Genomic DNA, 21,611 nt, shown 5'->3' with positions numbered 1-21,611 from the left:
CTCGCATGTCAGATGTTCTTCTTTTTAAATAGGTTTTGTGCTTGAGATTGATCCAGGATTGATACTAACAGAAACTAAATTCCTCTATCAGCAACATATTTATAGTAATGCCAATTTCCATCTACTCTCCTGTCAACACCCCTGACTGAGTTGGAGAGATGCCTCTCCTTGGAGGTAAATGGAGAGGAAACGCGATACATCCTCTGCCTGCTGGGCTGCCACCAGGAGTGAAATGTGATAGTGATGGGGGCATCTCTTGCCCCAGCGAAATAACCCATCTCCCATGGGCAACCTAGCAGCTGTCACCTGGTAAAAAATGTTAGTCACTTCCTGTATTTGCCTTAAAAAACACCCAGGGGTAGTCACCTTCCCCATATCCTCCCAAGCTCCAAATTCTCCTGAAAACTTAGCCATTCCCTAGCAGAACATGCATAGTGCAGAGCCACGGGGGGAAGCCATCAGGATGGCATCTCACCATTACAGGCCCTGTGGTCTCAAGCAATGTTTAACTCTTTCTGAGAAAGTGTTCCTTTAGTCCCACACTTTGAGAAGTCCTCTGTGTGTGACGAGCTGGAGTGGCTGAGTTAGGTGGGAGTAATTACACCCGCAAGTGAGGCCCGGGGAACCTAACATGCTGGAAATATTTTCGTGCTGGGCAGGACACTGAAGGTACACGGGGCTTCATCGCTTTATACGTTATTAAACTCCAAGAAGAAGACAAAAAAGTCAGTCAGTGCCAGCAAAGCCACACCTACGGTTCCTCAAAGTTTTCCTCCTTATGAAGAAACGCAAAGAGGTAAGCAACTGTAGTGCTCACAGGCTGCTCCTCTTTCCAGGATCTGGGATCTGAAACACTGCATTCAGCCAGACGCATTTCCACGACAGACAAAACAAAGCCTCCTGCCCCAACCCTGCCGGAGCTCTGACACCTCCCACGGGGCTCCCCATCCTTCCTGCCCCTCTCGCCCTGGCTCCAGACCCTGCTCTGTGCCGGGAACCCCCCCGGGGACAGCAGGGGAGCCCCGGAGGAGGTCAGCACAGGGGGGAGAGGGCTGCAGCCAGCTGCGGGGTGGAAATGCCAAGCAGAGAACACCTGGAAATCCGTTTCTGGAAAGAGACCGGCTGTTGTGAGGGACCCATACAGAAATAAATAAATAAACAAACAAATAAATAAATAAATAAACGGCATCAGGCCGCAAATAACTGAACGAACTGAAATCTCAGCTGCCTAACCTACCCGCTTCTCCCCTCGGCTGGCTCAGCAGCCGCTGCTCGCCCGTGTTTGCAGCCTTTTGGAGTGCGAAGAGCCCCGCCGATCCTAAAAAGTTTTGCGGGCGAAGGAGAGGGGTGGTGGCAGGAAGGGGAGCCTCCCGGGGGCGTCGCGGCCGAGTCGCCCCGCTCTGCTGAGGGCACCGCACAGCAGCTGGAGGTGATTTGTCCCCGGTACCCCAAGACCCCCTTGCCCGGCCCAGCCTCTGCGAGCAGTCGCCGTTCAGCGCTGCCCGGGGCCGGGATCTGGGGACCAGGAGTCTCCTCCTCCGGGGGGGCGATGGGAGAGCGGCTGGACGGGGGCACCGCGACACCGGCCAGAGGGCACCATCCCCGACACCTCCGGGGCCGCCTCTCGGCTTCAGGTGCAGTTTCCCACCAGCCCACCCTTTTGGGGGCCTGGGGGTGTAGAGGGGGAGTGTGACGCCTCTCCACCCCCCCCCCCCCCCGGGGCTACGAACTGAAAGGTCTAGAAACCACCTCCGCCCCCAAAACCCTTCCCAGGAGCATCAGCATCGCCTCTCGCTCAGGGCACGGCGGCGCTGGTGCGGGCCTCCCCCGGAGGGCGGCAGCGGGCTCCGTTCCCCCACCCCGAAGCCCCCCACGGCGGTCACGGCCCCTCCGAGCATGGCCGGGGCCGGGTAGGGGCAGGCGCCGTCGTGGGGGGTGCGAGGCTGCCCTTACCCGGAGCGGGGGGCACAGAGCCTGGAAGTTGCCCTCGGCCCTGCGGGGGGGCGTCTCGGTGCAGAGGGAAGGGGCAAGGGAAGCCGGGGGCGGCCTGCGGGAGGCTGCGGCCGCTCCCCAGCCCCCAGCGGGGCATTTCGGCTTCTTTGGTATGCTGAGAAGTGGCTGCTCTTTGCTGCAGCGCCGGGGAGGGAAGGGGGGAGCCGAGCTGGCAAAGCAGGAGCGGGGAGAAGTGGGGGGGCACAAAAAATCCGCCGAGGTGCCCACCGCGACTCCCCGCACCTTTGCGAGCAGGGCAAAGCGGGGTCCGGCCCCCGGCTGGCCGGGGAGCAGAGGGGTGCTGGCTGCCGGGGCTGCTGCTTGGCGGTGTTGGGGTGTCAGAGAGGCGAGGAGAGCCTATGATCTACTACACTGCAGTGCCGGCGTCAGGAGCCTCCTGCTCGGGAGCTGCCACTGCAGGGCAGCCGGCACACGCACACGCAGAGCATCCCTCCCCACGCAGCCCGGGCTCCGGCAGCTCTCGCCTCCCCCGGCACGAAGTGCTTGCAGACAACCCGCCGGCCGGGGGAGCGAGCAGGGAGGAAAAGGGGGGGGACCGGGGCTCGGTGGGGGGTTAGGCAAGGAGGGCCGGTATTTCCCCGAAAAGCCTCCCTCCGAGCCGGACGCCCGGAGCCGGAGGGATGCAACAGCGGCAGCCGTGACCCCCCGCCCCCCCGGGGCCGGGTGGCCCGGGGCACCCGCATTTACATTTCTTATGTAATGCACCGCAAGTTTCCCCGTCGGAGCCGGGCTGAAGGGAAGCGCATGATGCCGGCAGCGAGGCAGAAATGGAGAAGCACGGCACGGCCCCCGGCGGGTGTGCACGGAGGGGGCATCCCGGAGGAGGCGCAGCCACGCCGGCCGTGCTGCTGCCGCTCGCCTCGGCTGCCGTCTAGGGCACAAACCCCGGGCAAGCGGCCACCCCCGGTCCGTGCCCCCCACACACGCCCCCTCCACATCCCTGGCTTGAAGTCCCGGTGGAGGGGGGGGAGGCGATAAACGCCCCCCCCCCCCCCCTTTCCCCATCCGGGGGCGGGGGGTGCCGGGCTCGGCTTGGGCAAAGCCGGACGAGGAGAGTGGGTGTGGAGGGGGCGACTTATGGCGAGCTGAGCACGAAGTGCGGGGCAGGACCGGAGCCCCGGGGCCGCTCGCCCACCGCAGCGGGGCCGGCTCGCACGGGCACGGCGGGGCCGCGCTGCTCGGCCCCGCAGCGGGCGCCCCGCAGGGGCAGTGCCCGGGGGGCTCGCCCCCGGGAGCCGGGAGGGTGGGCGCTACCGGCCGCCCCTCGGAAAGGGCAGCGAGAACAAAGTTTCCTCCTCGGAAATAGCGCACGGCAACTAGGAGATGCGGACCGGGCTATAGGGTCGCCTTGGATTATCTTTTTCCTCCGTGGTGACAGGGGCTGAAGCTAATCCGTGCTGCTCCTTGCTTATTCATACACGTATGCACATGCATGTCCGTGCCGGCCTCGTTATATTTCCCCCTTCTCCCCTCAGCAGGATTGCAGATCTACCTCGGCGAGCAACAGACAGGGTAGCATAAAAGAAAAACAACGCAGTGCAATGGATTGCTTACCAGTTTGGTTCTTGTTTTTCTTAAGACTCTTGCCACAAAGACACTGCAGCATATGCGATCCTTTGCTGAAAATGTTCCAAAGAAACCACATTGATTTGGGCGAAAAGCAATCCAGCAGCTTATACACCCTGAGAAAGAAGAGATCCTTGTGGTTGCATAATAATAAATTGAGACCAGTTCTCCTGAAGAGGGGCACCAGTTTTATCATAGAAAAAATGATTATATTCCGATCTTCTCCCAGTTTTTTTTTTTTTTTCCTCACGTGGTATATTTCTTTGAGACTTTTCAATGGATGCTTTTTTCAGCCAGGCTGAATGGTTATTCCCCCTAGATCAACATTGGATTATAACCAAAAGCGTGGAAAGAGAGAGAGGGAGAGGGAAAAAATAAATAATAAAAATAAGAAAAATCCCCTTTTTCAGCGCGAAGCCAAACGAAAAGTAAGGTAGCGAAATCCCAGCCGAGGCCAAACCCTCACCGGAGACGCCGGCAAAACGCGGCGGAGAGATCCCCGAGGAGAAAACCATAGCCTGGCACTTGACTGCTAGGAGGATGGGTGGATCCGCAGAACAAAAGCCACGGCAGGATCCATCCTACTGAGCGCCTGCCATTGTGCGGCCCCGCGGCGGGAGAGCGCACCGCCGGCCCCCGGCGAAGCCCGGCTTCTTCTTCGGGCGGAGACACCGCCTGCCGCCCTTCTCCGGGCGCCGACCCCGCCCGCAGCCCCCTCCCCGCCGCCCCCCGGCCCCGCTGGAGGCCGCCGCCGCCGCCGCCCCCCGCCCGCCCGCCGCAGCCTCGGCGCCCAGTCGCCGCCGGGCGCCCGGGGAGGAGGAGCCGCGCTGCCCCCCCGGCCCGCAGCGCCGGCACGTACCCACGTGCGGCAGGGATGGGGGCGAGGGGTCTCCGCCAGGGGTGCCGGGCACCCCGGGGGTGGGTGGGCTTTGTCCCCCCCCCGGGTGGGGTCGTGGTGCTGGGGTTGGGGTGGTAGGGGTGGTTGGCACAGCCGGCAGCATAAATGGGGGTTGGTGGGGGTTGGATGTGGGAGGGGTGATGGGGGGGTTGGGGGTTGCCCCCAAAGGGGAAGGTGCTGTTTTGTGTTAGGGCGGTGCACGGTGGAGGCCTGGGACACTACTGGCTGGCTCAAGCACCACAAACACCCACAAAGGCAATGCAAAAATAACCCCACAAAGCACCCATTGCTCAGACGAGTTGACAGGCCCACAGACAGACAGACAGACAGGCCAGGTCCTGAGCAGTGCCACTCACTGTAGTCCAATGCAGGGAGCCCCCCAACACTTTCATGGGTGTGGTTGCACCCATGCATGGCAGCGGTGGCACTGGGAGGGCTGGAGGTTGATGCCTGTGTTCTCCCTCTCCTCTCTGGAAGCTGATGCCCGTGTTCTCCCTCTTCCCTCTGGATGCTCTGCTGGACTGCGTGGATAGTAGAAGGTATTGGAAATATGGGACAGAGAGCGTGAAACAATGAGGGAAAAGACAATGAGGTAGCAGTAGAAGGGAGCTGCTGAAAGGATGAAGGTGGAAGAAAACAGGTAATAGAAGTGGGAGAGTGAACAGCTCTCTCTCCTGCTCTTCTGTTGCCAAAACATCTGATCACCTTCTTGATCATCTTTACCTCTTTGGACAAAGGTCCTGTCGTTGACCATTTACTTTTCCCCATATTGGAAAAGAGAACTCCCAGGACGCTGTTTTCACCTCTGACATTTCTATTTGTATTTGCCTTTGTTCAGACATGGTCAGAGCTTGGTGTTTTCTCCTGAGGCCATGGAAGCTGCCATTGCTCCAGGAAGTGTAAGAATAAAGTGTGTAAAAACTCAGGGGGTTCTCTGTGGGCTTGTCCTCCCCCATGAAGATGTCTGTCTGTCTGGCTACCAATATTTGGGAACTCTGACTGTTAACACCAACAAAAGTGCCGAAAACTGAAAATTTCCAGTAGCTGTCGTTTCAGGGAGATTCTGGATTTATGCGTATAGATGAATTGCTTGGTTGTGAGATCCCTATCTACGTAATATTTAAATGTCATTACCCTGTTTTATTGAGATGAAGAATAACACACAGAAACGAAGTGCCATATTGTGAGAAGCAACCCATGGAACCTGCAGAGCATTATATGTACAGGAAGGTATCTACCTGTAGGCACCCAAGTTTGCAAGAAGGAAAAAAAGCAAAACTCAGTGGATAAAATTTAGGAAAAGGTAGAAAGAAAGTGAGGCAAAGGTCACAGAAGAAGTTAATGCTGAGAAGCGTCTCAGTCCCTTTCCCCATCCCCATGGCCATGCTGCCTGTTGAACTAATGAACAACATTAATGACAGCAGCGTGTCGGAGTTACACAGGCTGCTGGGAAGACGATCTGGCTCGGCCACCTTGCCGCCAGCTGGCTGGGAGTTCATAGCAGCCCTAGTGCTATTCATGGTAGCTCATATGTCACTGCTCCCTGCAAACATAAAATTGATCTAGAGTCTTCCCAAAAATATCAGAGATCCCCGTCTATCTTTCGCTGACCACCAGAGCCAACATTATATAGCTGGGAACAGTCTGTGATCTGTGAAAAACAATAAGTCATTGACAAGCTTTCCACCCCAGTAATTGGTTTATGTACCTCCTCCAGGCTAGCATGTAACTCCCTATTTCTAAATGAAAGTAAAACTTCTCTTTAGCAACTCACCATCATTCAGGTGTCAGGATCTGTGACAGCAGAGACAAAGGGGTCTCGTTCTGGAGATTATACTTTATTTAAGGCTTACTGGAGTTAGGACAGAACCAGGAGCTCTGTACCTCATTCACCTTGTGAATCCAATAACCTAATGCCTTTGAGGAGATCCCCAAAACAGGGCAAGTATGTGGGGGAATACCCGAGCAAGAACGGGATTTGTTCAGAATTCCTCTTTATGCAAAGTCTAAGTCATGGAAAGATTAGCCTTTTGAAAGAAGAGTTGACCTGATGTGAAGAAAACAGAGGAAGTCTTTTATTCTTAGCTGAAACATGTATAAGAACCTTGAAAAGTCTAAAACATTTACTCAGACCTGTTTAGTCTAAGTATAAATTATCCTTTTCAACACTTCAATTAATTTATAAATGGCCTATCATTAACTGGCACTGAACTGGGTGTAAGCATTTCATCACAGAAGGAAGATTCATGAGCAAAAATAAATTTCATACTTTACTGCATACAATGGGCAAGCAATCAAAAAAAAAAAAATGAAACTGGACAAAAGCATTCCCTCAAAGGTTCTAATCTGCCTTAAGGACCATGGAATAAGGGACTTTACATGAAAATAGATATATGCATAAAAGATGTGCAGACCCGTGGAAGAAAATTTCATCTACAAGTCAAGAGAAGTGAAAATCAGCATGAGGTATTTGGTCAGATCTTTTTCCACGGATTTCAGGTTCCCTTCTGGGGGAAATGGAGAAAGCAGAGAAAGCAGTAGTGAAATATTCTGAGCACTCAGGCTGTATAGAGAAAAATTCTGATTGATAGAGACTATTGCAGGTTGAGGAGAGAAGAAAAACATAACAAAACGAAAGGTCCCTTGATTTTACAGCATACCACCAAGACTTCCTGTCTTCTGGATGAGAGAAAAGTCTCTCTTTGAGAATAGCGACAGTTTTCGCAGGATGTCAAGGCAAACTTACCATATGCACAGCTTATATGTTAATGGGGCTGAAGACAGAATAACTCCCTCAACCCAAAGCTTCTGTATACATTGATTCCAAGAGTAAGTTAGAAGAAAAAAAAAAGAAGAAAAAAAAAAAAGCTTTTTAAAAATCTGCTGCAAACTCCTTGGTCTTCAAAATTACACAGCTTGTGTTATTTTCATATAGTCTAGAAAATACTAGGACAGTAGCTATCATTTAATGAAATTGAGCCTGTAGAACAAGGCATCTAGAAGTTTGTCTGTGAGCTAGATGCTTTTACTCCATTATAGTCCATGGAGATCTAGAACTCAATTTGGGTGCTGAAACTTAGACATCAAGTGCCGTTTGACTCTTCCTAAGATATTTTGCAACATCAGGCATGGCAGATATGATGCTGTATCTATGGGAGACTTAGGGCTTTCTGTACCTGCAGGTGGAGGCCACACACTATCCTAGAGCATCTCAAAGGACCAGTGATGGTTATCCATGCATAGCCAACTGTACAGAGCTCCTAAATCTCAGTTGATTACAATGGAGCTTAGGTACTCAGCTCACAGGTTTACATGTATACAGATACCTCATCTGAGGTGTCTTATCCACAAGCTGTGTCCCTAACTAAAAGTTTACAACTATAGGCTATTACCACCCTTGGGTACAGCTGGTTCTAAAATCCTCTTCATCTCTTTTTCTTCTGTGCTGGGAGTAGAGTCTAGAGGAGTAGATGAGGCTGAACTCTTCGTCATATTTCCTGGTAGATTTTTGCACTATTCAATGAGAGAAAATCAGAAAGAAGTGCCCAAGTATTAAGAGCAATGGAGATAAAGGGATACAGTCTTTTTGGAAATTTCTACTTTGCTCCTAGTTGTAAAGGGAAGAAGGAGGGATTGTCATTCTACAATTTACCATATGGGCACACACACTGATGGAATGAAAGGAGTGAGCTTGAATACTGGATGATCTTACAAATTAGAACATGTTCATTCACCAGTTCCAGCCCAGTGCCAAATTCTTTAGGACAGTAAGGGTGACAGCTCTTATCTGAGAAAGAAAGGGAGACAACAGGGAATAGACTCTATCTCACAAGCAGATGCTAGTCAAATCTGTAATTACGTATGTACAAAAAGAGGTTGCCAAACATCAGGATTTACCTGTTGTTCCAACACGATGCAAGAGAATTCCTGAGGGAACTCTTGTGAATGGTGCTAAAAACTGGTGCTGCAATGGTGCCCTGTGCTGGTGGTGCCTTATTGAGCTGCATGGGTAAAGGTGAACATTCTTTGACATCCTGGGATTGTTTTAGGTTGCTAGCATAAGTGGATGTTTTCTTGTACATGAATGGTGCCCTTCACTATCTGTTTCTCTCCAACCAGCCTGGTATTTCATGATGGCATCTCATACGTGGGAAAGAAGGAAGTAACTGAATGGAGGGGAAAGGACCCTTGCACTACCTGCTCAGCAGGGGCCTAAACAGGTCCCGATGTTCAGGAGGAGTAATTGTGGGAGGAATCCTACTGTCTCCATACAGCATGGTAAGATTTTGTGAGAGAGTAATGGGGTTGTGGGTGGGATGTGAGCATGATGCGGACTGAGTGCTACATAACATGGTCTGACACTCCAAAAAAAACCTAATCTGTTACCCTATTTTGGACTGGAATTACAATGAAATGCTTTACAGGGAGGTGCCAAGATTGCTTTACCGAGCAATTTGTTATTATTACTCTAGTAATGCCAAAGAGCTTTAGTCATGGATCAAGACCTTGGCATACTGGGCCCCGTAAAACTCAATCAAAGACTATGCCTGGACTAAATCAGTGTTTTCAAGAAACAATAAGAAACCTAGCTTGGAGGAAACACCCAGACTGGGGTGGTTCGGATGTTGTCACATGTTAGACAGTATTTAATTCATTATTCAAAGCAAGAGATGTTCACAGAAGCACAGAAGTGCTCCTGCATGTCTTAACTGTGAACAAAGAAATGCTCCTGCATGTCTTAACTGTGAAAAACTCCCCTGATAAAAGTGAGGTCCAATGAACGTAAACACGTATCAGTCCATCAGGATATGTACCACCTCAGCCTTTTCGAGGGGAGAAGCGAAATGCAGATCATCTGGCAGAGCACAGAGTCCAGCAAAGGGGATGACATGTGATGCAGGAAGATCCTGTGTAGGTTTGCATGTGGGATTTGTCTTCAGAAGGTCTGTTAAAGTTCCCTCCATCACCCTTGTGCCAGGCATACCCGAGCAGGCTGTTACGGCCATACTCACCTCTGTCTAACCTGCAGCAATCAGATGACGGTGACCACTTTTAAGGCACTTAGCAGGGGTTAGAGAGTAGTGTGACAGGTGAGAGATTTACAGATTGAGCTTTTGTGCCTGCAGCCACCACTAGTACTGGCTCCAGGCAGCTTCAGCACAAAGCGTGGCTCAACTCACCAACACTTTGGAGAGAGGAGCCCTGGCTACTCCATGGTGGACAAGTAGCTGTAAAGCACTGTGGTTGTGACAGGGGACTGGGAACATCCCTTACTGAATTAAGAGGCTAAAACTGCAGTGATGTCCTCTGTGGGTGCGCAGGTCAGTCACTGCAGAGACCATGATCCGTAGCAAATGTGAGATTGTTGTTGTCGTACAAACAAAATACAGCCATGGGTACTAGAGCAGAAGGGATTCATTTTTAAACAAACCTGGTCCCAGCATTGATTTCAAATGCAGATTGTGCCTCTTTTCTTTCCCTTCAATAATAGAAGTTTCATAAAGTGCAAGACCATGTAGTACAGGGTAAAGGGTAGTAATTTCAGAAATATAAAAACATTGAAGAAGCAAGGCTCTTGCAGTTAAACAGATACACTGAAAGAAAGGTCTCAAGGACTTAAGGGCAATGGCATTGGAGGAGCAATTAACTGTGAATCTAAGCAAATATTGCAGATTTTAGGACAGAGGAAGCATTTAAAAACAGCTTAGTCTAAGTTGTTTAGGTGATACAATGGTTTGGTGTCTGTAGTTGCCTGATTTAATTTCAGATATGTGTAATTGCTATGAAGACCAACTAGTGAAACTTCTATAGTTCTTAAACAGCAAAATATTTCTGTTACAGCTCTGTGGATAAATTAAAAATGGTGTCAGGGAAGGACAGCAAAATACTCCAAGTGGTTTAAGTGGAACAAAATAATTCTGCTTCAGCAGAGCTTCTGAAAAGCTTTTACATTTGTGTCTCAGTTTTATATTTATTGTATTTGAAAGATGTGAAGAAATCAAACTATTAGCTAAAGAAGATAATGTAGTGTTTTGTGGCCTGAGCAATAGGAGGAGCAAAGTATCTGAAAGATCCCTGGAATAAAAAAACAGCAAACGCTGATGAAAGCATAAATAAAACATGATACCTTATACTTCGTGCTATGATCCAACAAGAAAGCATAAAATATATGTTGATCTAAATGAGAGTGTAATTGATACAGAAAACAGACTCGGTTCCTGACAAGATAAAGAGAAGTACAGTGGTGACAAGACTGAACACATGTTTGCAGACTGTTTATATTTGTCTTGGTGCCATTTAGCAGAGCACCCTAATGCAGCAGCTGCACCAATTAAAGTGGTGGGCAAAAAAGGTGGTGCAGTAGGCTGCCAAGCTGTTTAAACAGATAGCAGTGAAATGTGCAGCACTGTCAGCATTAGGACAGATCACCAAAGAAGAGATGAAATTTGTTTGCCACCAAAGCAGAGCAGGGGAATTTGCAGGTATGTACCTGCTGGACACAGAGGACTTTCTTCATGAAGTGTTTTTATCTGCAGAGTTTTCATATTAACACACATGTTCCCTGAAACATCATCCACAGGAGGAAATCAAAGTCCTCTAAAGGAAGAGAATCCAAACCATTCAAATAGTTTTGAATTTTTATATTATTTTTGAGTCTTGACTCAATAGGAAGTGCATTCAACTCAGCCATCAACCTATGATAAGATAAAGAGTACCCTTCAAATGGGTAACTAAGAAATATCTGAAGATACAAGTCAGCTCATCTATTTAGTTGCCTGACATAGAAACTGATCGCACTGAATCACTCTGCCACAGGAGACAAGAGGGGAAATCCATTCTGTCCTACCTGAGTACTTTCTTTATCTTTCCACTGATTATTCAGAGGAATGAAGCCAGCCTACCTGCAAAATTAGCCAGTGGCTGCAGTTGTAGCCCCAGAAGAGAGACTCTTCCATCTAAAGAGAGTGATTATCTTTCACTATATAATTACTAGATTATGTAGATTGTGATAGACTATCACTCAACCACTAGCTGTTGCCATTAAGTCCAGTATACCAAAACATATGTAGGGCAGGCACTTGATCTGTCTTAGGGCCCTGCACTAGATTCAGGCTTTCTCTTTCTGACATGTACACAAATACGTCAAGCTCCAGAGAGAGCTGGGGCAGATTTCTGTTCTTCTTTTGCTTTTCTCGAACACTGCAGAGATATGTAGAGTTTCCCAAGTTAAGTACAAGTGAGAAGCATGTTTAAGTAGCTTGGTGGAGAACCACACTAATGTGGCTATATTTCTCAATATGAACATAAAAGAGACATGGTCACCACAGCACTGTTGCTCCAGATGTGAGTGATGGAAGAGCTGCGCAGCCAGAAGGCCAAAAAATCAATGGGCAAAGGAAAGCATGGTATTAAGCATGACTGTTACAGGGGCTAAGGAATCTTCCCTTTTGTTTCTCTGGTCACAGAAAGGACTGACGCTTTCAGCAACAGGGCACATCTACAAATGCAGAACTGGAGAGCTGGTGAAGCTCCCTCTTTCAGGAGAGAGAGACACACAAATTGTGAATGCTCTGTAAAATTTGTCATTGTAAGGAAAAAAAAGATTTTTTTTTGTCCTTCTCCCAGCACAGTCTCTGACGCTGTCCTTCCTGGCATCAGCATAATGAACAATAAGACATTTCTATGAGTACGTTTTCAGAAGTGTCAGGACAAAAGGCAAAAGAGCCATCTTCTGAACTGCTTGCTGGAAGAAGTTATTGGCACTACTTTTCTTCACTCTTTTCATGTCTATGGGTCAGAGCTACAGCCCAAGCATTAAAAATATTTAAGCATTTCCCATTGAAAGCAATACGTTGGGGACTAGACCCATGATCATAATGATAAGATCACTGACTGAAGCTTTTCTCTGCTGTATACTATGCATGTGTCAGATGCTATAAAAGAACGATTTGTGAATAGTGCAGGTAAATAAGACAAAATGCAGTTAAGGAATTAAAGAGCTTGGTAAGCAGAAACAGTGCCAAAAGCTGTTTAGTTTTGTGTCTTTTTTTTTTTTTTCAGTGAGAGCTCTCTACATGCCAGATTTCATTATCACTAATCATTTTCACAGTAACAGTGATAAAGAGAAACAATATTTTTCTTCTCTTGTTTTCTTTTCGTTTTCGTTTCCTATTTCCTTTTCTTTCTTTTCTTTTCTTTTCTTTTCTTTTCTTTTCTTTTCTTTTCTTTTCTTTTCTTTTCTTTTCTTTTCTTTTCTTTTCTTTTCTTTTCTTTTCTTTTCTTTTCTTTTCTTTTCTTTTCTTTTCTTTTCTTTTCTTTTCTTTTCTTTTCTTTTCTTTTCTTTTCTTTTCTTTTCTTTTCTTTTCTTTTCTTTTCTTTTCTTTTCTTTTCTTTTCTTTTCTTTTCTTTTCTTTTCTTTTCTTTTCTGTTATTCTCTTCAAAGTTCTGGCATGGTGTTCTGCTGATTGATATCAGTGATGGCCCCTCTTGACATTTTTGGTATTGCCAGATCTTTTCTCAATACTGTCATTATTGAAGTCAGAGATTTGCACCACACATAAATCATATCTTCCCTTGCTTTTGTCCTTTTACTGGAATTTATAAGAAGATTAGAAAATGATTGGATAACTCAATAACTCTGATTTATCAATATAGTACCCTTATTCTGCCCAGGCATAAGTGGCTATACAAGTAGTACAAGTGTCTACAGAGCAATGAAAAGTAAGGCTTTTCCAAATATGTTTGCTGTCCTCATTTACACTAAGGCCCCATTACTTGCCATTCTAGAATAAGAAAGGTTTTGATCGGGAAGAAATTTACAGTTGCACTCTCACTCTAATATTTTGTACACAGCAAGAATGAAGTAGCAAGACATCTATAAATGAGAATTATGCTTCAAGTCCTGTTTTGGCAATGCATTTGGAAAAATGAATATCTGGAACGAATTCTTTTTTGTTATATCAATAAAGAGTTAACAATTCCAGTCACGACAGCAAAGGCAAAATATACAAATTCTTGCCTTAGGATAAAAGGTTCTAAATGAAAAACGTAACTTCTTTCTTCAGGACTTTCTCTTCACGTCAATGTCTAACTGATGATTGTGCTGAACAAACTGCTACTGTAGAATACCTTTCTAAATTCCTTTTTTCCTTTTTTCTTTTTTTTTTCTTTTTTTCCTTCCCAAAAGGAAAAATATTCACTCTAAGCTTTTCATGATTTTTTTCATATTCATTCCCAAAACCCAAAGGGTTAATTTCAGGTCTGATATGACCAATTCACCAGCTTTTCAGCTAGAATAACATTTTCAATTATGACAAGGCACTTCCACTGCACAGAGATCACCAAACATATTTCAGTTAAAGGCTTTACTTTGTACTTGGAGCATGAGCCTTACAGGTAACAATCTACTATTTAATAAATTAAAACACAAAGTGATCTACTTTTCAGCTGCAGATGAATGAGAACATGTTGTAAATAATAAATTACAAGAGAGACTGACAATGTATCCACTGCACATCTTAGATCTTGCATTTATATTACACTAAATGACTAATCTGTGGTTTGTGTCATGGAATTGTAGAACGAAGTGCAAAGAGGTGTATTAAAATAAGAGTGCCTTTCGAAAACAAAGCCCAGGTTTGTTTCCCATCTGCACCCTCGATGATCTGAAGTTAACTGTCAAATCACTGAAATTGCTGTCCATTATTAGAAATACAAATAAGAGCAGTGTATAGCTTAGAATAATCTAATCATCTTCTTTGGAGACATTTGAGCTGTTCTGATGTTATTTTTTATATAAATAAAAAAATGAGAAAGAGAGTGACAGACTGCTCAAGGGTAGTTCTTAGATAGTTTTCATTAAAGAGAGAAAGCAACAAAGCATAAAAAAGAAAAAAGCTATTTTTTAACCCCATTTACCCATCTGAAGTCACACATAGAGCAGCAAGATCAAGAGTCCTATAAATCAGCTTCATCAAAATTAATATATGTTCAAATGTTACAGAAGATGAAGAAATTCTGCTAGCAGTTCTTCAGTCGAGGCTCATTTTCACACAGGATGCTAGGAAGTGAAGGTCTGCAGAAGTCATTGAAGAGTGAATAGATTAGTGACGATATTAATTAATCCTGCTTCTAATATGTACTAGGTTTCAATGGAGTTTTAATGAGAGTCCAACTCTGGTGATAGCTGGCAAGGAAGAAAATACTGCTGTGGAAAATTAGACAAAGAAAAGAGTTACACTCTTCAATAAACTTAAGATTTACTATTTTTTGAATATATTCTGAATACCATCCCAGGGAGGCCTGAATCTGGATGAGAGGGAGCATTTTCCATCCTCTGTCTGCTGCAATAATAGGGAGCGGAGGATCTGCTGAGAATGAGCCCATAGGAAGTAGGAGTCTTGTGTAGATATCTAGATGTCCGAGGTTTGGCTGTCCCTGGAATATTTCGGACTTACCTAGAGAAAGATAAGCAAACAGCATAGGCTGATTCAATAGTTTCCAGTTCTGATTTATGATAACCTCTTTTTACACCATTCACAAACTCGCATGGGATCACTGAGCAATGCAGAGATCCACTCATACAGGAAAATCTGACTTTGACAGTTGCTAGTTTCATTAACATGCATCTTCATACACCAGTCATTACAAAGAATAAAATGGCATTAGAAGTGATGAGAAAGTAAGCAAAAAAAAAAAAAAACAGGGCAGAGCCCCTGACGCAGTGTACCTTGCCAGCAAGGAGTGCCTGAATCTAGTGCAGGCATATTGCTATCTCTAAATATACCGGCTTCTGACCGTTCAGGTTTAGGAATATGGGGACCCTACTTCTTCCTTGTTATAACACACATTGTAAATAAATTGAGTTAAGAAAGAACAAGAAATATAGTTTGATAAAAAGAACGTTTAGATTATCCGTGGTCTGAGCATAGAAAAAACTTTCTGTTGTCTCTCAATTTCCACTGAAAAAGATGGGAAGCTAAAAGACATATAAGCCAACTGGAAGCACTTGTAAACTTCTAACTAAAATACCTACCCAAAAAGGTAACTTCTTAATTGCTTTTTGGACCATTTAGGCACCAAATCTACATCTTCATTGTGTTGTTGAGGTTATTTCCAAGTTAGCTGCCATGAGGTACTGTAAAATTTGAAGGCTTTAGGGCTTTTCTGCAGTAAGACCATTTAGCAGGCATCAGCCGTCAAATAGGGCCGAAATGTGGAGAGAAGATGAAAAACAGAACAAAACTTGAAGGTCCTCCCTCACACCACACTCAGAGCTAGATGCACTGCTTTTTGTCATTGTCCACCAACAGGAGTAGAAGCTAATGTTCCACACAGTATTAAAAAAAGGACACTGTCAACCTAGCTTTAATAAATTAAATCAAAATCTAATAAAGCTACTTTCTCAAAAGGGCACCTGCCTCTGAGATCATCTCCTCTATATTCTTTCTCATTATTTAAACTAATTTTATCTAATTTAATTTTTTTATTACTTTTCCATTCTCTGCTGCTGTATGAGACCATTTCTTCCCTCTACACACATGCAAGCAACTTCCAAATGTTCCTCTGAGGATGCTTGGAAATACAGCTGAGATCTCAGGGACCATGTCACTGCTTTAGGTACCCACATGTATCCACCTGTGTCTGTTCTTTGCTTCTCCTCTTCCTTAGCTTCAAGCAGAATGAGGCTAATTGGGAAAAACTATTAAGTCTAATGCTGCAATTCTTAACTGCCCTTTCTTAGTTGCTGCATGATATTACAGTACTTTAATACCTCATGAAGAGGGTTTGAAACCCCTGAGGCAGAGAGGAGACTAGTATTTGCATCCCATGTAGCTACTCTGCTTACTAGGCTATCACACAGAAAGGTGGTAGCAGCAGCAAATAAGTTTTAAAAGGTTGGAGCAAGCCCAGCATTTTAAAGAGATGACCTTTTTTAAGTGCATGATCATGTGAGGAGAAAAGGAAAAGAGGTGGCATGACTATGTCAAAACTGAGACTGAAGATGTTTGTTGAAGAAAAACTCAACATGAACCATCAATGTGCGCTTGCAGCCCGGAAGCCCAACTGTATCCTGGGCTGCATCAAAAGCAGCATGGCCAGCAGGTTGATGGAGGTGATTCTTCCCCTCTGCTCTGCTCTCATGAGACCCCACCTGGAGCACTGTGTTCAGTTCTGGGGCCCCCAGCACAAGAAGGACATGAAAGTATTAGAATGAGTCCAGAGGAGGGCCATGAAGATGATCAAGAGGCTGGAGCACCTCTCCTATGAAGACAGGCTGATGGAGTTGGGGTTGTTCAGCCTGGAGATCACAGACTGCCCAGAGAGGCTGTGGATGCCCCGTCCCTGGAGGTGTTCAAGGCCAGGCTGGATGGGGCTTTGGGCAACCTGGTCTGGTGGGAGGTGTTCCTGCACATGGCAGGAGGGTTGGAAATGGGTGGTCTTTAAGGTCGCTTCCAACTTCACAGACTCCACTTCAGTTCACATCACAGAGCAGCTGCAGTTGCAGTTCACAAGCTCAGTTCCTTACAGATGAATCTAAACTGAAAGATGCGTTTTAAGATTACATCAGTTTTTCTCCAGCCACTATTGGGCATGGGATCTGTGGGACTCAAGCTCGTCTGAAGGAAAGTCCTCCAAAATGCAAGTAGTGTGAACAATGGATCATCTGTAAGAACTTTTCCGCTCTGTAGATACATTCCTATTATGCCACAGGGCTTCCGAATGTACATAGCCTGTGTGACCTTGAGTCACAAAGCTAGCCCTAGCCTTATCTAGCAAGGAATTAGCCATCCTTATTAATATTTTTGGAGGCAAAAATATTTTTTACTTCTGGAGATCAAATTCTTAAAGACTTCTTAAATTAATTCTTCAAAATAAGTCTTTAAGACCGATGATACCTGTCTTCATGTTCATGTATCTTATATAATAACAGTAAAATGTTAGAAGCCCATTTAAGACATCTTCTTATACTTAAGAGAGAGCTTTAAAGCATGTTAAGCAATTCATGTGTTTTGCAGTGACTCTTCAGCAATAATAAATTTTAATCATTATGGAAATTAAATAATCTTAGTATAGCAGGCTGGAGAAATGAGCTGACAGGAACATCGTGCAGTTCAACAAAAGGAAATGCTGAGACCTGTACCTGGAGAGGAGAAATCTCATGTACTAGTAGATGCTGGAAGCCAGATGGCTGGAAGTGATGTTTGCAGAAAATGTATTGGGGATCATGGTAGAGACTGTCCCTGGAGGTGTTCAAGGAAAGGATGGACATGGTGCTTCGGGACATGGTTTAGTGGGTGACATTGGTGGTAGGGAGATGGTTGCACCAGACGATCCTGGAGGTCTTTTCCAACCTGAATGAGTCTATGATTCTATGTTACACTTACGAGAGACTAGAGCCTGAGCTGGAAAACGGCATGTGGAACATGTGGAACAAGGTAGATAAGGCTGCATTTTGCAAGGTCCTGCAGTTCTGCCACCTAACCTAACCCATAAAAGTGGCCTAAAAGAAAGCTGGAGAGGGAGTCCATCAGGGAGTGTAGCAATGGAACAAGGAATAATTACTTTGAGTAAATGGAGATTTTGATCAGATGTGATGTGAGGAAGAAATTCTTCAGAAAGTGAGGAAGAAGTTCTCAGAGCACAAAGCACACATGGGAATTAGGGATGAAGATACGCCTTGCTTCTGTTCTTTTCTGTAAATTAATTTTAATTACCTAAAAAACAGTGTTAAAAATAAACCCAGGGCACAGGATGGGAGGTGGAGGGCAGTCCCTGTGGCCGAGGGGCAGCCTTTTTCTCTGGCAAGCCAAATGGCCCCGGGGAAGCCAGCCCCAGAAAAGGGGCCCTCAGCCCTTACAACCCTCCTCCTTCTTCCACGTGAGGTCATCTTCCAGGCCTCTCCCAACACAGCCGCCTTTGGTCAAGCGTGGGCCACTCCATCACAGAGGCTTACTGAGGTCACAGTGGCCACCACTGCCCCGCCTTTGCTCTGGTCCCTATAAAACAGGACCCCCTGCAGCTAGCCCACCACTTGCTCAGCTACTAGGTTTTCCGAGAGCCAGCATATGCGGCAGGAAGAAGGCTAGAAGGAGCTAGGCGAGCGGCAGCCCTCCTCGGTGTGAGGACAGCAATGCAGTCCGATGAAGCACCGAGAAGGAGGGCAGCTAACGAGAAGTGTCATGGGCAAAGGGAAAGCACCAGTGGCACAAAAGACACCAGTGCCTGAGTCACCTCTGGCGCACAACCCACAGACACTTACAGGCGGTACCATTGGCACCACAATGATGCGGGGAACAGGCCACGCCCTCAGCCATACAGCGACAGGGGGCCTGGGCCTTCCCAGTGGCACAGTGGTGGTGTGGAGCGAAGGCAGGAGCATCAGGCGGACAGCCGTGGGGAGCAGAGGCATTCCTATCGTCCAGAACACAGTGTGGGACCCAGCCATGGCCATAAAACAGATGGCAGCGTTGAACCCATGCATGGAAATCAAGTGGACAGTGGCATGGGACCTAGGCGTGGAACTGGACGACCCCCTGGTTTGGCACCCTGGCCTGAAAACATTCCTGATCGAAGGCATCCCATTTGGGCAGTCCCAGGCAAGGACTGGCTTGTCCTTCCGCCAAACACCGTGGAGCCCATGGAGCTGGGTCCACAAAAAGAGGTGGAGGAACCAATGGAAGTGGATCCACCTCAGCCAGATCAGACCTGGGACTACCGTGGCGTGTCTTTGCTCTGTGCTGTCAGAGCACACCAACAGCATCGCAGCAGGGCCCGGCGAGCTCCCTACTCATTGTCGCTCAGGCTCCATCGCAAGCATTAGCTTGGAGCCACCAAACACCACGGACATCCTGCAGGCTTACCCGCAAGATGTCCCAGCAATAAAGAACTCTGTTGCCGATTCTCAGGGGTTGTGTGAGTGCTTCTTTCCCATCCGCCAGCCCTTGTGCAAGAGGTGTCATCCCTTCTGCACAGAGCCTCGAGAAAGAGTAAAAGCTTCCTTCGGGCTGCTGCACCGGGGTGACAGGAGGAGTCCCCAAGGGCCACCATGCACCTTTAACATTTGTGAAAGTAGACTGAGGGGTGAAAATAGTAGTGTTTAAGCAATTGTGGGTGGCTAATTTCTTATATTAGGAGTGAGTTTCTATATCTGAGTAATTGGTAATGACAGACATGGAGAAGGCTGAGGTACTCAACAACTTTTTTGCTTCCTTCTGCACCGGTAGACGGGCTTCCCAAGTCTTTCATTTCCCTGAACCTGTAGATGGAGGCTGGGGGAGCAAAGTCCCACCCACTGTAAGTGAAGAGCAGGTTCTAGACCACCTGATGAATCTTAACAGGTACAAATCTATGGGACCTGATGACATGAATCCCAGGGTCCTGAGGGAACTAGCTGATGTAGTTGCCAAGCCTCTCTCCATCATACTTGAAAAGTCCTGGCATTCAGGTGACGTCCCTGGTGAGTGGAAAAATGGAAATGTCATGCCCCTACTCTTCAACAATTAAAACAAAGAATTGAACAAAGAGCACTACTCTTCAACAATTAAAACAATTAGGATACATTTCTTCTCAGAAAGAGCAGTCAGGCATTGGAACAGGTTGCCCAGGGAAGTGGTCAAGTCACCGCCCCTAGGGGTGTTCAAGGAAAGGTTGGACATGGTGCACAGGGACATGGTTTAGTGGGTGACATCGGTAGCAGGGTGTTGGTTGGACCAGATGATCTTGAAGGTCTTTTCCAACCTTAATTTTTCTATGATTCTATAATTCTATGTACTTGGGTATATGGCATTCCCATTTGACACTTATCTCACAATCCTGCACTCCGGAGTTTGACTTTAAGCATCTTTCTGCTCAACGTGTTAATTATTTGTATCCCATCCAGAGATCTGCCTCAATTACCTTAATCTTTACATCTAAGGTCATTTGAGGATGTGTCCTTAGGATCTTCTTTGCCTTTATTCTCACTGATTTTGTTAAGTCCCTTAAAGCCCAAGGCACTCACATCTCCATGAAGAACTCACTGTTTCTATTATATCCAAGAGGCATCTCAAGGAAAAACTAAAAAGCCTCTTCCTAGATTTACATCATTCAGACCCTAGCATAAAAATAAAGTGAATAGTTTATTTTGCTCTTTTTCCATAGCAGCTCATCAGTTACTCTATCTGTTTCCTGTCAGTCTTTTGGGTAGCTAGAAAAGCAAAGTTCCTTCTTGTATCCATTAGAGGAATGACTTCTCCACAGAGATACCTTCTGTTCCTGCTTCTTTCTCAGGCTATCACAAAGGCTGACCACATGTGTCTGAGACAGGAGGCAGCTCCTTAGATGAATAGTCCTTTCTCTAGTGTCTGCAGAGATTCGGATCAGAGAAACAGCATTATTCACCAGCTCCTCTGTGGACTTACACATCTTCTGAACTCTCTGGAAGCATTTACAGATTAACTATTATTAGTAAATACCATTTTCTTACTGTCGTCTAGCTGAGGTCTACAACTTCTTCCACAGCCCAGATGCTTTAAATTTAAGCAGCCATATTTGCAAGGTCTAGTTTATTGTTCCATAAGAAACATGAGTGTTAAATTCTCATTTCTCATCTATGACTAGGGCATAACACTGACCAAAGGGATACTCGTTTCATTTGGAAAGAAAAACATTGGAAATCATTTCTCACAAACTGGACAGCTCTGGAAACCCAGGTCATATTTCCCGAATGTGGTATTTCAGAGAACATAGGCGGTACTGTGCAGAAAGCTGACCAGTGCCATGTGCAGTATCAGTACTTGTCTCTGGATCTAAACCGCATCAGTGATAGCCGACGAGCCTTTAAAAATCCTTTACTAAAGAGAAAGCTTCCATGTAAGAAATTGCATGCTGTTGCCATAAAGTATATGGCTTCCACCTGAAAGACCACAGCAGTGCTGTCGGCTTAGGAAGGTGTTGAGGTTCTGGTCAGTGTGGTTTGTGCAGACAGACCTTTACCACGTTCAGTGTCTTGCTGACTGTGGTGCAGTTTGTGTGAACTTCATCTGCTTCCCGATTAACACTAGGACCTTCATCAGCCACAATGTTAATTCAGAGTTGTGTAAAGCCATCAGATCAAATGTGAATGATTTTATACTTTCTGCTGGTGTTAGTT

At 46.3% G+C, this 21,611-nt stretch overlaps 1 protein-coding gene across 5 annotated transcripts in view; it reads right to left on the bottom strand.

Moving 5' to 3' along the window:
* Nucleotides 1-4,284, bottom strand: part of FGF14 (fibroblast growth factor 14) — a 415,734-nt gene extending 411,450 nt beyond the window's left edge. The window contains exons 1-2 of one of the 5 annotated variants that reach the window (XM_083831569.1): nt 4,046-4,284; nt 3,568-3,695 (exon numbers count right to left, since the gene is read on the bottom strand). In XM_083831569.1, coding sequence (XP_083687695.1) covers nt 3,568-3,695; nt 4,046-4,094 — 177 coding nt within the window. In that variant the 5' untranslated portion in view covers nt 4,095-4,284. Of the gene's footprint in view, nt 1-1,237; nt 1,713-3,567 lie in introns of those variants that run through there. The other 4 variants (XM_083831571.1, XM_083831570.1, XM_083831572.1 and 1 more) reach the window with 4 other exon arrangements.
* Between the last annotated feature and the right edge of the window lie 17,327 nt (nt 4,285-21,611).

This window comes from Anser anser (assembly GCF_964211835.1).
Source record: "Anser anser genome assembly, chromosome: 1".
NCBI lineage: Eukaryota > Metazoa > Chordata > Aves > Anseriformes > Anatidae > Anser > Anser anser.
Note: the sequence above shows the minus strand (reverse complement) of the source record. Positions and strands in the feature narration are given on the sequence as shown.